The sequence below is a fragment of the Vicugna pacos genome, chromosome 19 (assembly GCF_048564905.1).
Source record: "Vicugna pacos chromosome 19, VicPac4, whole genome shotgun sequence".
In the NCBI taxonomy this organism is placed as follows: Eukaryota; Metazoa; Chordata; class Mammalia; order Artiodactyla; family Camelidae; genus Vicugna; species Vicugna pacos.
The window spans coordinates 23,750,322-23,778,118 of record NC_133005.1 but is presented as its reverse complement, the minus strand read 5'-3'; the positions used below and the strand labels follow the sequence as shown (position 1 = coordinate 23,778,118).

At 36.7% G+C, this 27,797-nt stretch overlaps 1 protein-coding gene across 2 annotated transcripts in view; it reads right to left on the bottom strand.

Annotated features, from left to right (window-relative positions):
* The window catches only part of TPX2 (TPX2 microtubule nucleation factor), a 41,503-nt gene extending 16,944 nt beyond the window's left edge, over positions 1-24,559 (bottom strand). Inside the window, exons 1-10 of one of the 2 annotated variants that reach the window (XM_072943987.1) lie at positions 24,244-24,559; positions 21,799-21,915; positions 14,564-14,741; positions 12,601-12,720; positions 10,964-11,090; positions 5,684-5,812; positions 4,662-4,790; positions 3,878-3,999; positions 2,773-2,924; positions 1,538-1,709 (exon numbers count right to left, since the gene is read on the bottom strand). In XM_072943987.1, coding sequence (XP_072800088.1) covers positions 1,538-1,709; positions 2,773-2,924; positions 3,878-3,999; positions 4,662-4,790; positions 5,684-5,812; positions 10,964-11,090; positions 12,601-12,720; positions 14,564-14,669 — 1,057 coding nt within the window. In that variant the 5' untranslated portion in view covers positions 14,670-14,741; positions 21,799-21,915; positions 24,244-24,559. The remainder of the gene's footprint in view (positions 1-1,537; positions 1,710-2,772; positions 2,925-3,877; positions 4,000-4,661; positions 4,791-5,683; positions 5,813-10,963; positions 11,091-12,600; positions 12,721-14,563; positions 14,742-21,798; positions 21,916-24,243) is intronic. The other variant, XM_072943988.1, reaches the window with a different exon arrangement.
* Positions 24,560-27,797: the final 3,238 nt, after the last annotated feature.

Sequence of the window (27,797 nt, the reverse complement as noted above, 5' to 3'; positions counted from 1 at the left end):
ATAAGTCCTTTGTAAAGACCAAGTAATAAGTCCTAATATTATGAATTCCCTAAAAGCAGCTACATCAAAACATCAAGACCATCTCTCACAGAAAGCCAAATGGAAAAAGTAAAACAACTATGTCAAAGCATCGATATTAAGATCATCACCATCACTCACAGAAAATATTGATTTACCCAGCCAGGAGCAACCTTGTCAATTTTCATAATTATATAAAGTAAATCCTTTAAGTTAGACCTTATTACCTAACAGTAGGAGACAGAAACCAAATCTACTTATTTTAGAAATAACCCAGGCTTCAGGAATACCTATAACTATTACTGAGCTATAACTGTACAAAGTTTTAAATTCAAACTGCAGAGAATAATTTTTCTTTCTATTTGCCAGAACCAAGATTCTAAGAGCGGGGCATATCAGACCCTAAGAGTCATATGTCATCTGGAAAGTCATGGTTAATATCTGTATTTCCAGCAGGATAAAGAAAGACATTTAATTATTTTCATAATATAAAATTTGACAAATGGCTACTAGAACATAATAACAATATCAGGAAATGCTGCCCTTAAAGGAACTCGTCTGGCTACCTAACGTAGCTCTAAACAGTGTCTATACAAAGGTAGAAAAAATTTAGAAACCTTCAAAGGCAAAATAACCAGATTCTGCTTTATCCAACTATGCTACCCCTATGCTCTTGACAACCATTCTATATCACATCTCCACTCCTCAAACTTCTTTACCTTTTTTGTAGAATTATTTTCAAAAAGAAAGACACTATTAGACTAGATTCCTCTCATCTGTTCACCACTAAACCTATAAACCCATCAGCATTTGCACTCATTCCCCTCTTCCATCCTTTCAAAGAGATATCACTCCACCTATGCTAAGTATCTCTCTTCTACCTGCCTGCACAGGGACTTAGTCATTGGTTATCTCTGTTCTCTCCTATATCTTCAACTTCTTTCCCTTCCAGGGACTTCTCAGCATACTTCTCTCTCCCTATCTTGTACCTCCCTTGATCCTTACATCTCCCTCCACATTCACAGCACTTACCATCTATTTGTTTCTGTCTCTCACTGAATTAGAAACTTGATGTTGAATAGCACCAAGTCTATTTTTCTCACTTCTACAACTCCCTACACCAAAGAGTGTCTGGTCTGCAGTGGTAAAACATTATGTCAAAACGCTAAACAAAAAGCACACAACCTTAAATGAATGGAATGCTTTCATTTTCTGTAGGTGAGTAAGTGTGCACTTTGACACATGGCAAAAATAGTCTTGTGTGTAGTGACATCTCACGTTACCTTAATTCCCCCTTCCCAATTATTGACCAGGAGGATCAAGGTGGACAGAGAGCTGGGTGGTTTGAGAAATGTTCAACTATGTATACATTTGTTGTCTGCCCATAGGCAGAATGCCATGCTTTAGTTCAAAAGCTAGGATCTCAACTAAAGGCAAATTTGTGCCTAAGATGTAAGCAAAGGGAATTCTAGCGGAGGTATGATTCTCCAACCAGGTATGATATTGGAAAGAAACTTACTAATATCATCCTTCTTGCTCCTCAAGTGATATCTGTTAGGGGTTCGTTTATGGAAGGCTTCAACCTGCTCTGCAAGGGGCACATACGTAGAAGCTGTTTCATCAAATGTTCTTTTCTTTCCTTGGGATAGGTTGAAAGGCATAACAATGGTGCATCCCTTAGCCACTCGGGCCTGAAAGAAAGAAGTTGTTCCCAAAACGAAGTGTTACGAAAGAGCTCAGATTGACCACAAGCCACATATTCAGCACAGACAATCAAAAGGAAAAGGGCCTGTGTAAAGCCAAGATAATTACTCTTCTTAGGTTTTTCAGTCCTTGAGCAAGGGTTATAACCAGGCTATTCCCATCTTTTAAAAAAAGGGAGAAAGGATCTAGCACTTAACAAATTGTCCGTCCTGTAATAGTTCATAAGATGATTTTTCCCAAGCATGTTAATGTTTTGAAGCAATTAAGAGCAAGTTTTCTTAACTGGAAGGGAAAACAATGGCTGCAAAGGTATCCCACTTCCATTCCCATTTAAAAAAAAAAAAAAAGAATTGGGTCTGGGTCTGGATCAGGTCAGACAGCTGCCTGAATCAAATTTCTCCACACATCCTACCAAAAACTGACTGATGAAGAAGCCTATTCCTAAGATCATTAATTTTGATAAAACTGGCCTCTGACTGGGGAAAAAAAAATCTTCAAGGACCTACATCTCAAAGGAAGAAGCACAATCCCAGGATTAACGACTGTAAAGGACTAACTTCAACAAGTGATGATGCTGACTGCAAATGCAAGTAGAAATTCTCACTGCTAGAATTTTTATTAAGGATTGTTACTGTTTTTGTTAGTGCTCTGGTAACAAAACTGCATAGGATCTGAGTGGTCTGCCCCAACCTCATTCTCCTCATAAACTCTGTTATATTTTGTACACAACCTTGCAGACACAAGCTTTTTTCAAAAATTTCGTAATCGCACAAGCTGTAACAAGCCTATACTTAAAGTTTGCCACACACAATTCTGTGTTTTGCATACATTCTCAATTCAATTTTCACAGCAACTTGATGCCGCCCAGAGACATAGAATGATTTATCCAAGATTATACAGCTAACAGGAAGCAAAGTGAGGGTGTAGATCTACCTTAACTCAAAAGCATATGCTTCTCTCAATTACATTATTCTAAGTAGTGACCACAAATACTACACCAAATCCTCACTGAATTAGTAACAAAAATATTAATTTAGTCCATTAGCTTACAGGAGATTGAGGATGCTTTCGCAGTTCAGATGTAAAGTTCACTTCCTTATACTCCTCCTGGTTCTTAGGATGTTGTTTAATTCGCTCATCTGTGCGGAAGTGGAAGTCAACTGATTTGGTTACCTGACTCACCGATTTCTTCACAGGGTGCCCTAAGTGAGGAGCAGAGTAAAACACACATGTAACACTAAGAATAGAGAACATAAAGTAAGTCCCCATTTAACCAGTCCTTTTGGTATTTCTATTATCATAGATTTGACTTTGTTTACACTCCACATACAACCCAACACTTGAAACAGTCCTCAGGGAAACCAATATATGTGCCTTATTCACTGAGTACTATCGGGTTGGAGGCCCTTTGGTCAAACTACAATAAGGTAGCACAGGGAAGAAGAATCCCATCTCTGGGTGTGGTCATAGCTCTGGTGACACAGAGTAACTGGAACACTTCTGGTAGGAAAAGCTATGAATTAACTTTAAAATACACTCAACTAAGCATCTCTAAGAGAGAGACCCTATAAACACTAGAGATGCTTTTTCAACCTGGTAAACAGAGCTTTATAACTTGACTCCACCAATAATAATTATGCCAGAGCAAAGGAGAAATCTATCCCTTCAGGTCCCTCATCCTTTTCTTCCATAGCTACTACTGGATTCACTCAGCTTTCTCTTCCTCTGCCTAGGACAAAATGGGAAAACAGCAAAAAACTGGTCTGCCCAATTGCTTTACCTTCTGTCTCAATCCTATTCTTTCTTTTCTAATACAAAGAAAAGGAATTAGGAGGAAAAAGAAGGTGGGAGTTAATTTTACTTGGAGAAAGGAGGGAAGTCCTCATGAAAAAGGCCTCAAAAGATAGGTATGACTTCTCCAGTTAAAGATGGAGAGGAATATCACGCTCTAAGAAAGGACCAATGTATGTAAATTGTTCTAGGAAATGATCATTGGGATAGGAATGGTACCCATGTTAAGCCTTCTAAGTAAACACATCTTTTTATGCTGACCACTGACCAAGACAGACTTTTTTGCTTTAGAGACTTCAAAAACCCTACCAAGATTATGAGAAACACCCCCTCATAAATCAGACTCAGTCAGAACTAAGCTGACCTGCTCCTGAAAGAGCAAATTTCTTGAATTCTTCATTCTTTTTCCGCATCTCCATCACCTCTTGCTGCATTTTTTTTCTCTTCTCTAATTCTTGCTCCTCAGTACTTTGTAGAATCTTCTGCCTAAACAGCAAACCAGTAAAGGAGATGAGAGGGGACAGGAGAAAGAGACTCAATGTTTCAAAAAATCTAAAGGGATTATATAGATTAGATTTTTAACCTATGACAAAATAACCAGCAAAACCAAAAAATATTATCTAATAAATCAATATTAACTTAGGTAACACTATGGTAAAAAGATACAAAATTTATTCCAAAATATTGATGAAAATTTAGAAATAGTTAAATTTAATTTTATAGAATGTTAACAATCTTTCAAAAAGGGGTAAAGGTGAAGATTTTGCAGCAGTACAGAAAATAAAATAGTCTCACAGTGAATGAGTAAAGCAGAACCCAAAGACTGTTTATACACTGATTATAAAAAATATGCATTTCACTTAAGTAAAGTTCAGAATGGAGCTTGGCAAAATAAAAACTGTTCAATTTAGATAGTTATAACCTTTACTAACTTTTTCCTTTTATATTTCTTTTACATTTGTTTTAATAATATATTTTTCTCAACGTGTAAGACTCAAGTATCCACAAGGACATAAAACAATTTACCATACCAAGGTTACAGCTTTAGGAGTTTCCCAAGCTCCATGTGCATCAAACAGATTGTAAATTTACCCATTTGTAATTTTATTCTACTGAGTCTAAAGCTGAAATTCAGGAAAGAATCATACCTTACAGGTGGGATACATGGCACAGTATGCCTGCTCTTGGCTTTCTCTGGGGAAGACTCATTCTTTTCAGAAATATCTTGATGAGCATTGCTTTCTTCCTCTTCCTTTGCCTTCTTTTTATTTTGAGAACTTGAGTTCAAAAGGACAAAAAACATCCTCTCAGTTCCCTGCAGCATATCCTGCTCTACCCTCCTCCCCAGATCTACCACACATGGCTTAAATTTTCTCATTCTTTAGGACAACAACCATGCTTCAGCAGCAAGATTCTTCCAAATACTATCAATCAGATCATATATACCAACGGCTACAATGGGCAAACTTTGAGAATACCAACAGAAGTCAAGGTAAAAGTTGTCTGGTGATGGTTCAGGAGGATAGGAAGGGATTCCAAATGCTCATCATCAAATGAACAAATGCCAGACAGCTAGTTGTCTTCCTAATATGTAGCCACCTTCTTTCTTATTAACACAACTCCTATTTTGTTTGGGGCAACAATGTATGAAGGCAAAAGATATTATACTTGTTTCAATCATCTCTACTGCAACTAGAGGGGATCTAATTTACAGTTTGGTCAACTGAGGTATAAGATAAGGGTTTCTGGAAAATATTTCACTTTCCTGATATGGGTGCTGCCCCTCTTTCTTTGCCAGACCCTTCTCTTGAACATGGATATGATACCTACAGATATACAGCAGCTATCTTGTAACAATGAGACAACAAGTACAAGGAAGAAGCTAAGAAACAAAGAGCAGCCACCTTGAGCAACAAGTATGGGGAAAAAAAAAAAACTAAGACTCACAGAGACGTCACTGAACCAAATAAAGCTAGCAGTAAACTAGACTTGTGTGAAGCAAATAATTCACTATTCTTTAAGCCACTCTAGTTAAATGGCTGTTACCTTCGGCAAAATACATTCCCAACTGATAAAAATAAGAACAAGCACCACATATTCCACTTGCTATTATCACAGGAGCGAACAGAGGTAAAACCTATGCCAACTGACAGAAGCTGAGGCTACTTACACTTTCATCTTTTTGGCAGGTGGAATTTCATTGATGATTACAGGAGTAGCACATCTCTTGGCTTTCATTTTCACATGATGTTTTTCTTTCTGTTCCAAATTCTTCTGAGCAGAGAGTCTAAGAGATCTTCTATGGTAGAAGAATTCATAAAACTTATCTTTAATGAGTACATCTACTAGATATGCAAATGCTATTCAGAAATGTGAAAATATGTCAAACTATGAAGGGTTATTAAAAAATGGTATTATTTCCACTCTAAAAATCTAGTATCTTCTTGTCTTACTGATAGTTTTTTAAATTTCACCGTAAATTGTTGGTACTTAAGTGCCTTGGTGTTCGTAAATTAGACCTCCATAAAGCTGATTTAATTTTGTAAAAAGGCACTGGCAATCACTTGGTGCAACTCCCTCCTTTTAGAGGTATGAATAAAAATAAAAAGAGATGAGGTGACTTGACCCTGTGACATAGCTAATTGCTGTCAGACTTGAAATTAGAAATCAGGTCTCCTGAAAATTTACTAACGTGTTTATTTTCTCCTCTTTTAGCCATGGCACCCCTTTTTGTTAAAATATGTAACACATAACAAAAAGTGCACAAAGCAAAACTTAAGTTAAATGATTACAAAGTGAAGACTCATGAAATCACCTCCTAGGCTAAGAAACAAAACACTAGCAGCAGGTGCTACCTTGACTTTTACAGTAATCATTACTTTTTCTTTATCATTTTATCATACAAACATGTATTCCATAAACATGGTACATTTAGAAAGGAAACACAAAACTTTATACTATAATCAGACTATTTTAAGTATTTTTTCTATCTGGTTTATTTCACTCATATTATATCTGTGAGATTCAACCACACTGATTCACAGTTTTGAGTCACTGATTTTCAATGCTGTATAACACTGTAGGAATGTACTACTATTTATCCAGTCTACTGCTGATTCTTATATATTGTTGCACACATTGTTGGATATGTTAACTCATAAGATTGCTAGGTCATAGGACGTTGGTTTATCAACTAAAGTTATTTTCCAAAGTACTCGTACCAATTCATGCTTACACTGACAAATCCGTAAGAGTCCAACGTTGCTCTACATTCTTCTAAACACTTGGTACTGTCAGATGATTTAATTTTAGTCATATAAATTGGTATACAGTAGAAGTTCATTGTGGTTTTAATCTGCTTTTTCCAGTAAGTTTGAGCACCTTTTCACATGTTTATTGGCCATTTGGTTGTCCTCTTTCATAAAGTGCTAGTTAAGTCTCTTGGTTGTCTTTTACTGCATTGTCAATCCTTTGCTAATTGGCTAGTAGGAATTCTTTATATACTGTGAATATGAGCCCTTTGTAGGTTTTAAGTGTTACAAATATCTTCTCCTAATCCGGGGATTGGCTTTTCACTCTCTTTATGGTATCATTTGATTAGGTAAATATGCTCAAATACAACCACCTCCTTCCCTAAAAGCATGTCAATGCTTTTCTTTGTGGATTCTACCTCAACTTATCAATATCCAAAATGAAAACTTTTGGGATTTTTATAGAGATTTCATTGAATCAACAGATTGGATAAGGAGACTTGACATATTTACAGTAGAGTCTCCCAAACTATGAACATGGTATGCCCTGCCATTTATTTAGATCTTGGTTAATTTCCCTCAACACTTTAAGATTTATTATTATATATTCACATTTTTATGAGATTGCATAGACTACCTAATTTTAAAATCTTTATCATAGGGAATTTGAAACATAACTAAAAACTGAGGAGAATATTATAATAAACCACTAGGTACTCATCATTCAGCTTTAAAAATGATTAACTTACAGCCAATCACATTGTCAATTTTCCTTCCATCCACTCCCTAGATTTTAAAGCAAATCTCAAATTTCTTATCTTTCATCTGCAAATATTTTCATATCAATCTCTAAAAGTACTCATAAAAACAAATACATGGAGTAATGCAGAGTGAATTTATCACACAAATCTTACATATTATCATAAAATGTAGACAAAATACAAAAATATAACTATTTGAAGGCACTGTAAAGTGACCAAAAGTAGGCAGAAAAAGAGGAACATTTATCCATGAAAAGCAGCAACTGCAAAGGTTAAGAATTATAAGTTAGTAGCTTTTTTGCCTGAGGGCACTCCCCAAACGTGGCAGCTACAGCAGCAGAAAACTCTAGTCTCACTGGCTATAGATAACAGAAGATAGAATTCAAGGCCAGTACAGCAGCTGGAAATTTAGGAGAAAAATCCTGGAAATGAAAGAGCTACAGAAAAGCTGTCACCCAAAATCTGAGCCAAAACTCAGCACAAATTCCTATGTGCTACTATATATGCTATGTATACATACATACGCTAACTATGCATATTTAGGGGAGTCTAAGGGGGCCCCAGTGAAAAAGCAAAAACTGGTGAGGTGTCCATCCTTAAAGACGTAAGTGCACTAGGTGAGACTGGTGAGTTTGCTGCTTTTTTGATTTAGTGCATTCCCCAATGTGTATACAGTAGAATGCTACACAGCTTAAGTCTTACTAAGCTTTAAGTGTCAGAAGACAAACATTGGGGCTGGCAAAACAGCTAGAAATTTAGGGGCAAAACTCCAGAAGCAAGAGAACCACAAAGAGGATGAACACTTAAACCCGAGTATAACCTCTACTCAGTCTTGGCGGACCACTAACATTTTCAGGCACAGCGGAGACTCTAGGGAGCCAGACCAAAAAAGCAACTACATATGCAGATATATGAATGGCCAAATATACAAGAAAATGTGACTAACATCATTAGTCATCAGAAAAATGCAAATTAAGAACACAATGAAATATAATCAAAGAGAATGATAATACCAAGTTTTGGCCAGGATGTGGAGCAACTGATACTCTCATATATTGCTAATAGGTATGTAAAATGGTACAGTCACCTCAGAAACCATTCTGGCTGTTTCTTATAAAAACACACTTAACAGTATGGCCCAACAATTCCACTCCTAGATAGTCACCCAAGAGAAACACATTTCCTCATGAAAAATCTACAGGCAACTAATCATAGCAGCTTTATTCATAATAACCCCAAACTGGAAGCAACTCAGATGTCCTCAACTGGTTAACGGATAAATTGTGGTATATCCATTCAATAAAATTTATTACCAGCAATAAAAAGGAACAAAATATTAATACACATAATGACATGGATGAATCTCAAAAGCACATGTTCAGTGAAAGATGGCAGATATAAAAGAGTACATATCATATAATTTCGTTTATAAAAATATCTAGAGCAGGCAAGATTAATCTATAGCAACAGAAATCAGAACAGTGGTTGCTTCTGGGTGGCGGGTGGGAGAGTGAGAAAGCAGAAAGAGTGAGCAGTAAAAGTTGACTGCAAAGGGGTAGGAATGAGGAAACATTCTGAGGTGATGGACATGTTCTATATTAATCATGGTGTCGTGGTTGCATGGTGTTATACATTTGTCAAAACTAATCAGACTGTGCATTCAAGATCTGTACATTGTACTATATGCAAATTATACCCCAATAAAATTGATTTTTTAAAATGGACATGGCTTCATAAATATTAGAAAGAAGGCAAAGTACATGAAGACATGACCATTTTGGACTATCACTTAAACTCAGCATACAATGATGTTATAAAGTCAAGAGAAGAATTGCTGGGTGTCTTTAGGGAGAAATCACTAAGAGATGAGATTACAAGAATTAAAACGTATATTTGTAGTAAAGCAACACCTGCATGGAGAAATTATTACTGTAGACTAAGGCCTTGTTAACTCTTAACTATTCTGTGTCAAACGAGTTATGGCCATCTTTTAGCCTATTCATCAAAACCATGTGAAAATGAAATAGTGAATTTGTATGATTATCTACACCTTCCCTATTTCATCTACTGTTCCTTTCTATATTAGGCATCCCTGGACTAAGATAAATCTGAGATCTGAGATAAATGGCACTAATGTTTTACTTCTTCATGCATTTTCATAATGCAGTATCATTTACAAACTAATGTCACATGTTACCTTATTTGCTATTTCTTGCAATAAGCCTGAGATACATCAGTAAACTAAGGTTTTGAGTATTAGAGGTACCTACCTTTAAAACAAAACAAAAAAACAATTCAGGTCTTCTGACTCTGAGAACAGCTGGCTTTAGGTCATATCATTTTCAAAAATCACTCCAAAATTCAGTCAGAATGTGGGACATTTTTAGTAATCATATACATACACAAAATGGAGAAGCCAAGACACTAACACTATTCTGGATTCTGAAAAAACCTATAGGACACTGGGTCCCTTTTCCGTATGCCTCACTTAACAATCTAAACATGGAACAGAAACCACAGTATCAACCAATAGCAATCTCTTATATCTCCTGTGATACATACCTAGTTGGCTGAGATCTCATAGAATTCTTTAATTAAAATGGGCTTCTTAACTAGGAAAGATTAAAATCAGCATGTATGATACCATCCTCAAAAGGTGATCCTCTTATATCAGCCTGAGGCTTTGTAAAGGGTCATTTCATTACTTCTGAGCAATAGTATTAGAAATACCTCTGCCATTCCTCTTCCTTGAGGATATTCTGGTGACATCAAAGTATAAAGCAATAAGCAGTCCTAGAATTTAAACTCTATGAGTGAGTGGTAATTATTAGGTGGTAAAAGTTTTTAAAAATCTAATTTGAGTATTCTTTTGATTACTGCCATCTGAAGGCAACTAATATCAAGACTGACCAACACTGTATTTTGGTTAAAAAGAGGATACTGAAACAAAGCGCAACATTCAAAGACATTAGATTTCGGAAGTCACTAGTGCCAAGAGTGCAGCTTAACCCACCCACCCATCCATCCACCCGTTTGCTCAGTTTTTCAGCTTTGCTCCTACCAGACACTGTTAGGCACTAAACATACATGATACCTGCCCTTATGGAGTTTACTTACAACAGGAAAAAAACCTGTCAAATATCCACACAAATAAACGTAAAATGGCAACCCATGTTGCTAGTGCAGACAGCAAGGACTCTGGAGCCAAAATGATCAGTTTGAAACCTGTCTCTGAAATAAATTTGCCTTAGGCAAGACACTTAGCACCTCTGAGCCCTTATCTATAAATCAGGTATATTATGTATAACTCATAAATGTTATGAAGATTAAAAAAGGTAACACGAAGAGTCCAATGTAGTTCACATAGTAGATGCTACAATTACTATTCTTTGAACATTATTAATATAATCACCACTTTTGAGCCCCAAACAGTCCTACCTCTGAGGCTGAGCTGTAGTATTTCTTGTTGTGGTTCCTTTGACTTTTACGGAAGAATAAGCATTTGATGGAATGGACTCTTCCACCAGATTTTCTTTTTCCGCCTCTTTGTTGTAAGTGTTGTCAACTGCAGGAGAGCAAAAACTAGTCAGTACTCAAATCCCAAGGAAACAAATCGGAGATGAGAGATACATCTACATGTATATGACTTAATACAAAACTCTAGATTGAAAATTTTGTGTGTGTATATATCCCTCTCAAGCAGTGGAACCTTTAGTTCCAATAAAATTTTAGTATCCAATAAAATTTATTAAAGCTATTTTGGTTGAAGCAGAAATGAAGTATCCAGGGGCCCTGCCTATTTGCCAGCCTGAGGTACTACCTCAGAAAAAATAATCCCAAACACATTCTCATGACATTTAAAAAAAATAAAATTCTGAAAGTTTCCATAGAGAAAAAGAAATTACCTAAGTAAGGAAAATAGGATAAGCTGAATTCCTCATCAGTTAACACAGGATGATAAAAGACAAAGGAACAATGCCTTCAGAGAAGTCAAGAAAAAAAATCTTTTCATCTGCAATTCTATATTAAGTTCAACTTTCAATTGTGAATGAAGCTGGAAAGATGACATTTTCAGACATGTGACAATTCAAAGTTGTCCTCTCCTACACCTAAAATATATTAGGAGTTCCCTGAGAATGTACCCCTGCAAAATGAAGAACAAATGAAAGAACACAAGAAAGAAGAAATAAGATCTAGGAAACAAGGCAGCAAAAATACTAAGATGATATTAAGAAAAATAATTCCCTCCCCAGATTAAGAGGCTATACCTTTCAAGGATCATTGTCCAATATGAAACTGAGAACTGGTTCTTTGAAAAGATAAACAAAATTGATAAACCTTTAGCCAGACTCATCAAGAAAAAGAGAAAAAGCCCAAATTGTCTTTTTTGAAAATCTTTTTTTTTAAATTGAAATATAGTCAGTTTACAATGTTGTGTCAATTTCTGGTGTAAAGATTAATTTTCAAATGTTCTAAATTGATTGTGATGATGGTTGCACAACTACACTGTGAATATGAAAAAACATTGAAATGTACACTTTAAGTGGGTGAATTGTATGATATAAAATTATAGCTAAATATAGCTGCTATTTCAAAACAAGAATCATTTTTGAGAATTTAGGACTTATTAAAGAATTCTTCTCTTGTTCTACATCAAATAGACAATACTTTGCAGATTTAGTAAATGCTAGTTTAAATGTCAATCATCTTTCAAAATAAGATACATAACTCAAAGAATTCTTGTACAGTGTGCAAGCAGTACATTCTTCTCTCCTGCTGTTTTGTTTCCCAGCCAGATTCAGGTTAGGGTACATTAAATCTTATCATAAAAAGAAAACAGTTATATATCTAAGCAATAAAATTCTATGTTAGCTTAATTTCCAAAAGATTGGGGAAAAAATGTAGCACATCATTAGTTTCACATTCACCATGAAATAAGTAAATGAATTAGCCTATTTCACCAATTAAAAACCAAGGGATACAGCATTTAGGTAATTTCCCCAGATCCCTCAGGTTCCTAATATACTGCTTCACCATTCTGCCACAGAGCTTTTTTCTGAGATGTTCTTTCTTACCTGGTCTCAAAGGTGTGAAATCTTGGTGAAGATTAGCCTTTCTCAAGGGAGTTTTGCCCTGAAAAAGCCCTCCTGTACCATTCTTTCCAGGAAACTTATTCTCCAAATTGGCCTTCTCCTCTGTGAAAAAGTAAAACCATCATCATCTAAACAATCAGCAAAGAAGCAAAATAAATCAGTGCCATATACTTAAAGCCTCCTACCAGTAGACTTCTAACTCATTTGGCAAGTACTAGCACAGTTCTAGTGATCAAGAAAAAATAAGTACACATTGTACATCGGAGATAGAGACTGCAAAAACTATCACTAAAACACTGGCAACACTGCAACAATGTATTAGAAAAAAAGAGAAGTGCAGACTCTGCATTGTGATTAGCTTATCTTTGCTTGATACACTTTAGGGCCATACAAGCATAAACTGGCCTTATCTACCACGTAAATACATCATGTTCCTCTTAAAGAAAACTGTAGCCAGCAAGATCTGCAAGGCTTACAAGCAACACCTTACAGTCTATAATTGAGTTGAGGTTCTTCCTCAAATAGGCGAGTGTGGGGTATGTGAGGATGGAACAGAGCTAGGCTCTCAAAAAATTTTATTTTTGGTTCTGCTGTACATAAAGGCTAGGGCAAAGCAGTGAAAAGTGTGTTCCACCAACAGCTGACTAATAGAAGCTTCAGGAATGCAGTGAGTCCCAGCACTAACTCTATGAACGTACACTCTGATTGCAACTGTGTAAAAAGATGAGATTATTTAGAAGAAAATTAGGAAATAATATATTAGTGCTAAGGTGATTTTGAAAAAATTGTGGGATTCATTTTTTCTTCCAAACTGTATTTAATAGTATTGTCATACTAATATTTCCTTTCTCATTTTCAAGAAAACCTTGGAAAAAGAGCTAGTTCAAACAACCCAGCTACTTCTCAGGGTTTCAGTGGATAAGGGCATAGGGAAGACCTCTGAGTGGCAGATGACTGTCTCATCCACCCTTCCTCCTACACCACACCCAGCAGACCCCTCCTCTCAGGATCCCCACCGCATCTCATTAAAGTCCTTTTCCAAGACAATGGCAAGTGCCATCACATTTGGACACTACATTATAAGTGTTGAGTATAGCTGCAATGGACTCATTTCTGTCCCCCATTACATACTGATTTCTCCGAATGAAGAGAAAAGGACATGAGAAAGAAAAAAATGAAAGTGCCCCAGCAACTACTAGCCTGACATATCACTGGTCTCATATTTTATTCCAACGTAATATAAAAACAAAATCACATCCTTACTTGTTGACCTGGTGTCAGGGTTTGTGTCATACCACACAACCCAACAACAAGCAATCCAAACTCTATTTGGAGATTTGGTTCTGAGTAGTATAATCCCTCCATTTAAAAATGAATTGGGGAGAGGCAGCAATAGGGAGGGGAGTATAGTTATAAAAGGGTAACGTAAGGATCCTTGTGACGTTAGAACTATTTGCTATCTTGGGGGTAGATCAAACCTACATAGGTGATAAAACTGCAAGGAACTTAATACACATAAATAAAAAGAAGTACAAGTGAAACTGGGGAAGTGTGAGTAAGATTGGTGGAGTGTATCAGTATCACTGCCCCAGTTGCAATATTATATTCTATGTCCAGTGACAGTAGAGTAAGTTTTTATGTGGTTGCCCTCACTACAGACATGTCTGAGAATTTCAATCAACTTTGCCTTATCTGGATTTCCCCATATGTTCCTAAAGCTTAAATATTTGTCATTCTTAACTGTAAAATACTGATTTCTACTGATAGTCCTTTCCCAAAATAGTGAGGATTTCAATTATTTCTATCATATCATGGATGACAAAGTACCTTGCAGAAAGAAATTTGTATTTTAGTTATTTTCTTAAAACTCTTTCTACTTTTGAAAGGTCCTCAGCACAAAGCAAACCACTGACCCTAAAAATGACCAAATAAAGCAGACACTCACCAAACCAGGAATCTATGTTTTGGGTATCTTCCTCATCATTCAAAGATGTAAAATTGATGAAGTCCGTGGGAGCATCATAGGAATAAGAGGTTGTAAGTTGTGACATTGTTCCCCACCCTTGGTGCAGAAGAGCAGCTTTTCCCCAGTGTTCGTGTCACTTTTCTCAATAAGTCACCTCCTAAGGAAAGAAATGGTTCAGAAACTTGGTTGTACATTTATCTAAGGTACTGATTCCCTAGCAATTACCTTGCTTTTACTATCATATCTGCAATTCTGAAGACCACCTGGGCAGTATGTCTTACTCCTCAAATCACACTAAAAGTTAATTTTGCTTCTTTGGTAACTTGAAGGACTCCTTAAGGTAAAAATGTTAGAATTAGGGAAAGGGCAAATTTGACGAACACATCATGCACTGTGACATGTGTTTTACATTCATTATTTTATTTTCCCTCAATCTACCGTTTTCTCATTTCTAGCCTCCCCCACATTAAATTTACTTTCTCTCTGCCCTGAATAACCCAATTTCTGAAACACACCATTAAATTTTATACATGCCAACCAGTATCTTAGTCATCACTCAAAGTTCAATTCAATTCTCTGTAAATTCTTCCCCAGTTTCCAGCTATCATACATACTTGTTACCTCTCCAAAGGCATAGTGCTTTTTTGCCAACCAATTTTATATTAGTTAACTATGCAAATGTCTCTCCTAGTAGACACTAAGTTCTTGTAGGCAAGGATGGGTTTTACTCACTTGTGTATACCTTATCCATCCATCAAGGTGCTTACAACAGTATCTCACACATAGTAAGAGTTCAATACAGTTTTGCCAAGTACAAGCTTTTTCTTTAGAAAATGCTTTCATAAAAATACTATTCCTGGGCATGAAGAGAAAGACTCAAAAATATATAAAAGGCACAACATGCAAATGAGGTAAAAGAAACAAGTCAAACAAAGATATGGGCCCATTCCTACTTCTCTGTACTTTAAGTACTGTCCTGTGTCCTGTCCTGCTGAAACCTTGTGCGTTAAGAAAATAGCTGAAAGTAATCTGAAAAACAGCCTAGAGGCTACACTCACTGGCAAATAATTTCCCTATGAAACACAATGAGCCATTTGTCTTCACACAGAACAACATGTACTTAAAGTATTCTGTATCTTGGAAGAGAAGTAAATACTGGTAACACAAAGGAATTTAAAATCTAGACAGGAATCCTATCACACTCAATAAATACGACAGTATAAACATTTAAATTATATAGTACAAACTATAAGTATAAAGAGAATTCAAGACTAAGTCAAGCTTAAGTCAAGCTATGATAAAATATTTTTCACTAAACACCATCAAAATAGTAACTGTACTCTTACAGAAGTCACCCCCTATATCACCAAGCTTCCAAGCTTGGAGTAGCCATGGGACAGTTCTAGCCAATGAGAACAAAGTTGAAATCTGCTGAGGTATTCATAGAAAATCTCTTACCTTCCTGATACAGCTACAGCCCTTGTTCTCACCCTTTCCCTTCATCCTTCTTGCCTTGAAGGCAGATGTAATGACTAGAGCTATAGCACTCATCACGTACACAGAAGTGAATGGCAAAGAGAATAACAGACAATGGTCCAGACATCAGAGATACTCGTCACTGATAATCAAATATCAGCAACCATCTATTTCCAGACAATAAAACTCTTTTTGTATAAGCTGTTAAAGTCACATTTTCTGTCACATATATATAGGCAAAAATAATCCCCCAACATAGAAATCCAGAATTCTAGCCCCGTCTCTGGCATGACAACAAGCAAGTCACTCCACATTTCTGCCTACCTGCTTCCTATAAACAAATGAGAAAGTATTTTGAGTGCTATGAAATACACTACCATGTGATATAATCACTGCCTTTCGACCTACTGATAGTTTTCCTTTTCTTGGCCACACTTCTATTCAAAGGACCCTACTGAAAGATTCCCCAGCAACTGATAGTGGTTAAAATTCCCCTGCTGCAAGGAAGAAGTCTCCCTGTTCTTGTGAACAAACATGCTGGAAGACATGGGAAAATCTTGGATTCCCATGATCTTAATGCCTAACCCAGGTCACTGGGAACACTTCCCAGGCAGGAATGTAATGAAGACAATTAAAGCTGGGGGAGGAAAGAGGCAGGAATGTAATATGTAGCAACTCCACTTAGCCTCCTAAAAACTATGATTCCACCAAAGGATGCTGCTGAAAACCACCCGGAAAGTATTCAAATTTAACCCCTCACATCCTTTTTATCTTTCTTAATTATGGAGCTATACTGCTAGCCTCTTTGGAGGGTAATTTGCGTTTTCCTTTTTGATAGATCTTGCCAAATGTAGAAATTTATCTTATTGATGTGTATTTATGCATATGTAAGTATAAAAAATTCACATAGCAGCCCTTGTTCTCGCCCATTCCCTTCATCCTTCTTGCCTTGAAGGTAGATGTAATGGCTAGAGCTATAGCAGCCATCATAGATAGACTATTTGAATAAATTATGGCACAATCATATAATGAAACATTAAGTAACTTTATATATGTGATATGTACAAAATGAACTCCAAGAGCTATTAAATGAAAAAAGTAAAATGTACAAGTGCATGCTACCATTCAGGTTAAAAAGAGGGAAAGGGGTAATGTATACTCATATATACCCTTATAAATACATAATTATGAAAAACACAAAAGTGTTAACAGTATTTGGGTCTGGGAATAAAGCTTGGCAGGTCTGGGCCAGGCGAAGACTTCAATATATGAACTTCTATACTTTTTGTATATGTTTTGTTACATAAATGCATACCGTATCAGTTTAAAGAACTAGTTAAGCAGTATTATTTCCTCCTAAATCTTTGTTTACAGCCTAGAAGTCACTAGGCTTTCTGGAATTTTTACTAAATATTCTTATAATCCAGCAATAATTGTTAAACCTTTTGATTTTTGGAAATAATGCTTCACATTTACATGGCCTGCAAACTGGCTACTAACTTTACATATCCAAACACTACACATTTTTTTTAACGTTTCTGTGTAAAAGTAAAATGTTCCTGTATATTGACCTAATAAAAAGGTATATAAACTTGAAAACAAAGTTAAAAAATAATAATAGCTATTAATTACTGAGTATTTATGACATGCCAAACACTGTTGGCAGTGTTTTACTTGTATTAACTCACTAAATTCTTATAGTAATCCTATGAAGTAGGTACCATTATCTTCATTTTCCAGATGAGGAAACTGAGACATAGAGAGATTTACTACTTGTTCATGATCATGCAACTAAAAACCAGCCAAGCCAGGACTGGAACCCAGACAAGCCCGAAAGGGGGTGTTCTTATCCACTGCCTCTCATATTTAGTTAAAAATAGATATTTATAAAGAACAATATCAAATATCAAGGAGCAAGAGACAAAACCATTTATAGATAATAACTTCCAAATACTACCAGTACAGGCCAAGTACTTTACCAGGCACATCACATAAATCATCTCATGTGAACTGCATTAACAATATAGAAGGCAGATGACATCATCACCATTTTACAAATAAGGCAACTGGCTCAGAGAAGTTAAGCTACTCTGAGATCACCAACTAGCAGGTTATAAGATTCCAAAATCTGGGGTCACTATAATATACAGGATTTCCTACAAATATTCCTTCAAATATGAGGTAGGTAACCAAATCTTACTAACCTGTTAGACAAATATAAAAATAAACTATGCTCTATACAAAAATTAAGCATCCCTGACAAGTTGTTCATAGAGAACACTCTGGTAAATTAAAATCCATATTCTAAATACACCAGGAAAGCTCTGAGCTGAATCTTCCTTAAAGTAAAATATCACCCTTTAACTTCTCATTTTTTTAAGTTTGTACTCGAGCATATAAATTTTTGCTATAAATAAGATAGAGGTTAGTCTGAACCTCTCAGTAGATATTCCAGAGTAGAAGAGACAATGAAAAGGGTATTCAAGCATCAGAAGGAGGGATGTCCTCTGAGATCTACTAAAAGGCAAAGCAGCTCAAACCTAAATATACCTTATCTTTATTTAGGTGACATTTTAAAAGCAAAATACTATTTTCTAAAAATGACTTCTTTTTAAAAAAGCTTCTCTTGAGCTATCTTTTGGTCTTATATGGCCAACTCAAGAGACCACCCCACAACCACCACCAAAAAAAGAGGACAAATAAATAAATACATATGAATTGAGAAGTCTGACTCTCCTAAATAACGGGTGATAGCACAAGTGGATGAGCAAAACAAAAAGTTAACTACTGGGTTATGCCAGCTTCACTACACTGCCTCTCCCACAAATAATAAATATTAGGATTCAAAACCTTCAAAAATTAAATGCCTAGTGGGAAATGGAATAGGCCAGGGTCAAAGCCAACCGTTTAAATGAGAGAGCCCCAAGCAGGGTGGAACTGGACGCCTTCCTGCACCCCTTAATCAAGATTGAATTTCTGTCAACAGGTTTCACCGAAGAAAAAAAAAAAAGGCATATGCGTCAAGCACATTCCCCTACACAAATCAAGCTGCCAAGCAAAAGAATCAGCTTCACATTTCAAAATTATCTGAATCCACCACAGCTTCAGACTCCTGCAAAATTAGAAACATTCTGAGTGAAGATAGCTCTTTCTGACCAATAATCCTACAACAGACCTGAAGAAAAAGCTTCTTCCAAATGCTATGAACTGGTTAGGCTCCTTTTGAAAGTGCCTATTAAGTGCTATCAATCATATCATATAGTTCATTTTTGTTTCCAAAAAACAAAGACTAAAAAGATATATGTAATACCTTCCATTTAGGAACTCACAGACAATTAGGATACAGGGTGACCCTTGCTGTAGTGGGGGATAAACAAAAGGCACTATGGGAGTACAGAGAAGGGGAGCAGGTGAGGTGGGTCAGAGAAGGCTTCCTGGTGGAAGTGATACATAAAAGACAGCCCTGCAGAGCTCTACAAGCTCAAGATGAATATCAACTTTTTCTAGGAGAAGAGATAAATGGAAAGGGGAAAACATACGGGGGGAAGTACACAACTGAGGAAGACTGAAGAAGCAGCAATGTATCCTATTTTCATATTTATCTGAAATTAACCTCCAAGGCCTCCTGTCTCTCTTCACTCTCAAACCAAAAATAACTAGCCATGACAAGCTCTATAAATCAGAAGTTGCAGGTTCAGAGGAGGTGGGGGAAAGCTGCAAAAGGGTGCATTCTAAGCAAGGCTGAAATAGTAGACAGCTCTATAAGCAAAACAAAGACCTCGGTGCTCTCAAGCACCTCACTATCCCGCTTGTGAATTGTGTCTTGCCTATTTCTGTGGGAGGAAAAATCATGAGTTAAATAATTGGAAATGCAATAGAATAAACAGAGTAAGTCAAGACCCCATTAGACGTGTAGTTAGTTAAGATGGTCCCATCCCAGGCAGTGCCATTTATCCAGGGACACTCTATTTTCATAAGGGATAAGAGATCCTGTTTCACTACCACAAGTTAAATAGAGTTGAGTTATTTTCATCTTACCCAGGGAGAAAATACCTACATTCTCCCTTTTTTTTTTTTCTGTATATAAGGATTGGCAGGAGACAGTAAATGGCAACATAATCCAGACTGCAATTTTAACTGTTAACCAGAGTCACAAACTAAATCTGAAGGAAGTTAATGGACCTTGTGTTTCCACATTCATTTGCTAACTTCTATGCTGAAATCGGATCTGTTTACAGAAACAGATCTACGAAGCTTCCAAAATTGGGTCAATTTAAAATCCAATGACAATTCCTCACTGTCCAAGCACTCAGAAGTCAGCACAGGACACATGGACACTTGTTCTAATTCATCACTGTCCGGAAATCTCAAGCAAATACATTTTTCTATCATTTCCCTCCCAAACATATGAGTTTCATACCGCTCTTTTTCAAGGATTACAAATTCAGTTCAGTTCTGCTTTTTAAAATTCATCCACAGAACTCTGTAAACCTTAATCCACTCTGACACGATTACTAGAACCTGGATAGAAATCAAAGATGCCTTATACCTTTAGGCCAAATTACACAGATCTTTGTAATACCAAAGTGTTCTGATGTTCCAAAAGAAGCTGAAAGAGTTTGTAAGGGTTGACAGTGGGGCTGTAGGAGGTTATAATCCTAGTCAAATCTCAATTACTCAGTCTTGTAGAGATTTATATCCCTCAAAAGGTATCTGGTTGGGAAAGTAGACACACACACACACACACACACACACACACTTCCTGGGAACCTGAAAAAGTGATTACCAATGAGATGGCAGGGATTAGAAGCAGATTTTTAGCTATAAATCTTCTTATATTATTTTGACTTTTGTGTCATGTGAATCTATTACATATTTTTAAAATGTAAAGTTGTGTCTGTGTAAATATAAACTGTTAGTGGATATGTAAATTAGCATAACTTTATGAGGCAATTTGGTGTTATGTACCAAGGATCTTAAAAATACGCATTTTTTTCAAATTAAAGGAGAAATAAATTTTTTAAATTGAAGTACAGTTGATTCACAATGTTGTGTTAGTTTCAAGTGTACAGCAAAGTGTTTCAGCTACATACATATTTATTTTTTCAGATTATTTCCCATTATAGGTTATTACAAGATACTGAATATAGTTCCCAGTGCTATATAGTAGGTCCTTATGGTCTATTTATTTTACATATGGTAGTGTGTATATGTTAATCCCAAACTCCTAATTTATCCTCTGCTCCCCCTTTCCGCTTTGGTAACCATAGCTATTTTCTATGTCTGTAAGTCCATTTCTGGTTCATAAATAAGTTCATTTATATCATTTTTTTTTAGATACAAAAAATATGTATTTTTTTGACCAATGGTTCCACCATATTGTGGAATACCATATAGCCATTAAAACAATGTTACAGAAAATTTTAATGATATGACAAAATAGGCATAACCTAGTTATTAAGCAAAAAAATGAAGGTTTTTAGTACATTAACTTTTAAAACCAAATATAGACACACAAAAAAATTGGAAAGAAATCTATTAAAGTGCTAGCCATAGTTTATCTGAGAGATGGGGTAGTGGGTAACATTACTTTCTTTTGCTATTCCATATTACATAAATTTTCTTCCAAAATATGTTACTTTATAATAATAAACTAAAATTATTTTAACACTTTTGAAGCTAATATATTAATGTTACCCTTATTCATTTTGAATTTAACACCGTGGATACAGACTTACCTGTAGCTTAATCCGTCTGTCAGTCCACCTGCCTATAAACTTGACTCAAAGTTGCAGTACACTCTTTCACCTCTCTTCTGAAATTTTGAAGTCTAAAAAGTACTTCTTATCAGGAACCTTGAAGAAGCAGAAAAAAGGTTAGTAAAAAAGCTTAACAGAAAACAGAGGAGCTAAAAGACCAAGGATCCCCACTCTTAAAACCAAAGAGTTCTTCTGAGAGCTAAGGTCTAAATAGCTTGGATACCCTCAAATGCCAAACTTAGCAGATTGTTGTTCCATTAGTATAAAAGTGTTTTTAATTTTTTTCAGTCTACAGTTGCTGTCTCCTGGTGTCTTCTACATTACATACTGCCACTTACAAACAACCTTTCCAAACCCTGCAATTTAGGAACACTGATACCAAGAGGTGGTAGTGTGCACTTCTATCCTATTCAAACATCAGGAGAAACAGTAGGGACACTTAAAATAAGAAAAACATTTTACTATCTTTTTCAGTTTAAAAAAAGTAGAAATAGAATTTTATTAAAAATTTCTAAAGTAAGTGCCTACATACAATTTTATACCTTTCTCAGTAATCATTAATTTTCTCCAATCAAGTTTCTCGATGAAAACAAACAAAAACAGAACCCTTCCCAGTCATCTATACTTTTTTCACAAAGCACCTTGGGCTGCTGATCTGTTTCAAACACAATCTATTCACAGAATGGATTGGGGTGTTCAATCTCTCTGGAGTCAATTCTGCTGCCTACCTTCACCTACCACAAAGAAAATTCAGTTTGCCAAAGGACATTTAAATCTCTCCTCCTCCTTTCTTCCTCAGCAGTTCAAAAAGAATTAAGGAAGAGATCCAGGAAAGGCTGAAGAAAAAAATATTTAGGGACTATAAAACTCTGAACCTCTCCTGGTACCTAAACAAGAAATGAAGGACCTTTGCACGTAATCCTGTTTCCTGGAGAAGCTTAATTGCAACTGCAGGATAAATTAACTTTCTTAAGGTTGGGAATACAGACTTAAGAATAAGCCTGACCAAATTAACTCTATTTCATTTAAATAATTTGAAAGTTTAAACAAGTGTATCAACCTAATTCACTTTGCCCAGTTTTCCATACCTGAAATTTTGTAGTCAATTTAGACAACGCCTTCTTGCCTCTCCAATTCAACACATATTGAATGAGTGATTTCTGTGCACCAAGACTGTTCTAGTTCCTGTCTAACCAAACTCCCCTTTCAAGAGGAGTTTATGTCCCACTTGCTTCACAAAGCCACCCCTGTCTGCTTAAGCCTCAGAGATCTTCCTCACCTCTAAACTGCCAGGGCACTTACAGTACAAAACAATAGAGAACTCAGATGCTATCTTGTCTTTTCTGTTACTTGTCCATTTGAATCAGACTTTTGTCCTCAAGCAAACCAGAAAACCCTTTTTCTGTATACACGAAGTATCTAACACCAATCTAAGCACACAGTAAAACGTCAAAGGTCAATTAATTAGCTAAGTGAGCTAGGAGCCACAATAATTTTGATCCCGTGTGTGACAACTTAATACTGAATTGACATACCCACAATAAGACTTCAAGTTTGATTTAAGGGTGGCTTGACAGGACACAGGATACACTGAGGCCACAAAACAAAAATCTCCTTATTATCACAGAAAATAGTTCGAATTTTGACATCTGATGAGTGTGACAAATTCAAAGACAGACCATAGGATGTCAAGAGAAGGTAAGGCTGAACCAGGGAAAATTCCAAGCAAAATCAGTAGAGCACTCAGATGCTGTCAAGTCCCAAGCAGGACTGACCGGAGGGAAGTCCTTGGTACTTAAATACTGGAAAATTGTGTGTGAGAAAAAGTAACCACATATTAAGAAAACAGAGAGCAAAACAATCCTACAATATTACATAGCCTGGTTCACTTTTCCTTCCTGCTGTCCTGTTTTAGGACAGGAAATTAGAAAGGTAAGAATACCTAGTGATTCGCCACAAAAGGGGAGGGCTGGGCAAATAGGAATAAAACAGAGAATTTTAACTCTCAAAACAGAAAGACAATTCCAAGTGGAATTAAACTCTCCCTCAATTATGTTCCCACACTACCTCATTTACCTTTCTATCTTACACAGTAGTTTTTAAATGTAGTTGTTTGTAACCACATCTGTTTTCCTTCACCAACTGCCACACGTCCTGCGGGCAGGGCTGCTGCTTCACCCATTTCTCGAAATGTGTCTAGACTACAGGCCTCAGTTTCCCCCCTATAAAGGAAGGCTACGAACAGTACTGACTTCACTGGCTCGCGGCGAAAATTAAATGAGAAATCACAGAGCGTTTCGTCCAGTAAATGCTTATTTCATGTGTGCAGGATAATAATCTAATTGTAGTCACCGTTATCCTTAGCCCACAGCCTTCCTCAACTCCTCCTTCTGCCTATTTCCCGCCGCCCGCCTCCGCCTCTACCTGCAGACACAGCCCGCTAGATCCGGGCCGCCGAACTTCAGGGGGAATCCTGTCGCCAAGAGAAGGGAGGCCGGAAGCCCCGCTCCAGCTCCGCCGGACAGGACGGCGCCTCTCGCACCACAACGTCCCAGAAGCCTGTCCCTCGAGGCGCGAGCCGCGCTGGGTGCTGGGAGGCGACCTCCTGCCGCTCGGAAATCAGGGAGAAGGTGGCCCCGTGCTCCAGTCGGCTCCCCTTTTCTCCTCACGGCTCACCTCGCCTCAGCGTTGACAACCAACCGCCCGGAAGACCCGCCGCGGGACTCATTCACTACGGTTGAAAATTTGAACCCAGACTCAGTCAAACGGACCAATCAGAGTGCCGGGAACCGGCAATCCCAACCTCCCGATTGGCTCTAGAGAGCGCAGCGACGCCGGAAGTCAGGATGAGGGACAAGCAAACAACCGGCCCCGGAGACTCCTAGGAAATGTAGTCTCGTAAGATGGCGTGAGCCTGTTGGAACAGCCCGAATGAGGAAATTACTACAAAGCCCAAAATGCTCGGCTCCAAACTGGGAAAGGTGGTACCACCAACTGAAGAGACAGGGGAGTCCACTTAGGTAACAGATGGTGCACGTCCTCTACCCCCCCAAAAGTTTCGCGGAAGAAAATCCTTCATTTATTATTCTCCCTGAAGTTGTACATAGTCTCTTGAATATTCATAGGAATTCACTTCTTTTTATCATGGAGCCCCCTGCATGCAACATAGACTCGCCCCAGAGTCTCTGCCAAACGTGAAGGAGTCTCTCAAACTCTATCCAAATCCACACCCTGTTCCTGGCAAAAGTGGCGGTATTTTGTGTGCTTGGTTCTTCCGTTTTAATTGCATCTACTTCCATGGCTTCATTATCCTAAATTGTGGAAGAGGTTCAGAGAAGCTAAGTAAACTTGTCTAAAACCACATTTTTTTTTTTTAAGTGGAGGAGATGGGATTTGAATTAAGAAAGTCTGGTCCCATACATCAATAGTCAGAAGAGAACAAAAAGATCGACGTTCGTAATAACAAAAAAGGCTACGAAGTTTAAAAAAAAAAAAAAGCAAGACTTTTACGGGAAGTTTTTTAAACTGTAAAACTTTGTTGAATAATTATAAAAATAATTAAATAAGGTTACATACCTAATTAACGGATAGGGCGATCTAATATTGTAAAGATGTTAATTTTCCATTTGAAAAGTTCAAGGCAATTGCAGTGAAAATTCCAATTGGTTTTGTCATGGAGTTTGCCAAATTGATTCTAAAATTCGTACGGAAGAGGAAAAGCCCGAGAAGTGGCATCTGAATTTTGAAAAATAGTAGGGGACGGGGCGGGGGTAGGGGAATTGCCATGCCAGATCTCATATTAATATATTATGAAATTACAGTAATTTTTAAAGTATTATTAATTGACCCCATGGGGTGCAATCAGCAAAATCCGGATTGGAAAACTCTCCAGGACAAAAGGTCTTGTTTCTTCAAAAGATAAACGGCAAGAGTGGCATTTTTTTGTTTATTTGTTTTTGTTTTTAATACTTCTTATTTTTAGAGATACATATAGAAATGGTAGGGATAAAATGACTCTAGAATTTGCTTCAAAATAATCAGGAGTTTCCCAGGAAGGAAAGTAAGTGGAAGTATAGATAGAACAAGATTGGCCACAAATTAAATTGTTAAAACTGAGTGACAGGTTCATGATACATAGATACATACACATACATATATATGTGTTTGAAATTTTCCCCAGTTTGTTTTTTTTTAATTGACGTATAGTCGATTTACAATGTTGTGTTAGTCTCTGGTGAACAGTGTGGTGATTCAGTTATACATATATATAGATAGATTTTTCTCATATTCTTTTTCATTATAGGTTACTACAAGATATTGAATATAGTTCCCTGTGCTATACAGTAGGAGCTTGTTGTTTATAGTTTATCCACAATTTTTTAAACAGGATATTGCCACAAAATACTTAAAAATAAACAGATCAGTATAGAAAAGTTTTAAGAGTCCAGAAACCATCCCATGTATATCAGAATTTAGTAAATGCTGAGTAGGATTTCAGATCAGATGGAAACAAACAAATAACGGAGTTGGGACATTTGCTTTTTATTTGGGAAAAAGATTATGTTAGACTTGTATCCAATACCGTTTACAAAAACAAATTTCAGATGAATTAAAACCCTAAAGATACCAAAATTAAGAATTTTAAAGGTTTAAAAGAATATGTTTACGACAGTGGGTAAAATTTTTTAAGTAAGATATAAGGGGAAAACTAGGAATAAAGGAAAACACTGGTCAAATCACAATTTTAAAATTACATTTTAAAAAGGAAAACAAAGATCGAGGGGTGAAATATTTACAATACGTGTAAAAAAGGATTAGAACCTAGAATGTAAACAAAAAAAATCTATGAATCAATGAGAGAAGGACAAAAATTCAATAGGAAAAAAATGGGGAAAATAAGCAATTCTTAGAAGAAGGTACAAAACTGGTCATTAAAGACTTGAAAAGGTGCTTGGCCTCACTAGTAATACTGAAGTTAAAATGTAAATTTAGGTTAAACAAAGAGGTACCATTTTTCACCCACCAGATTGACCAAAATGAAAAGTTTGATGGTATCAAGGATGTGCAAGGTAACTCAGCAGGTGGGACCATGGATGGGTTTGGCTGCTTGAAAGGGCAATTTGGCAACATCTATTTAAAAGGTTTGATTTAACTTATGTAAAGTTCTAGCAAATGCAAACTAATCTATAATGACACAAAGCAAATAAATGTGTGGGAATGGAGCATGGGAGGCATGAATTACAAATATGCATGAAGAAACTTTTGGGGGCAATGGATATCTTTATATCGCTTGTGGTAATAGTTTATACATACGGCAAAACTCATCACATTGTACACATTAAATGCGCAGTTTATTTTACATCAATTAAACCTCCATAAACCTAACATTTAAAGTTTTTAAAAATGTCAAACACGTGTGCCCTGCAACCTAGGACTTCTATTTCTAGGTTTAATTCCAAAAGACACACTTAACCAACTTTGACAGAGACACAGAGGCACAGTCACTTGCAGCATTTTCTGAGCACCTACTATGTGCCAGCCACTGTGCTAAGTATGGGCAAACAGCAGAGAAAAGGCAGACAAAATCTCTGTCTTTGGGAAGCTGACGTTGACAAAGGGAGGACAGAGTCTGTCCAGGCTGTGGCTGTCCACTTTCAGCAGACACATCACCTGATCTCCAAGTACATGCAGCCAGGGTAGGGGTGGAGGTAAAGGTAGCTTACTTTACTTCAGGAGGGAAGTGGTGTTAGAGCTGTGCTGTTTCCACGACGTGTTTGGCAGAAGGTGAGTGAGTGAATGAGGCAATGCCAGGAGGCCAGGATGTGTGCAAGAATTTACCAAGTCCTTCCAGATTAACAAGAGGTAAGCATGGCCCTAGGGATTCCTCTCCTGTCATTCCTTCAGCATCCATTATATTGTAGGCTGAGTCGCAAGTCACCATTCTTTATAAATGGGAGACTGAGGCCTGAAATCACTGA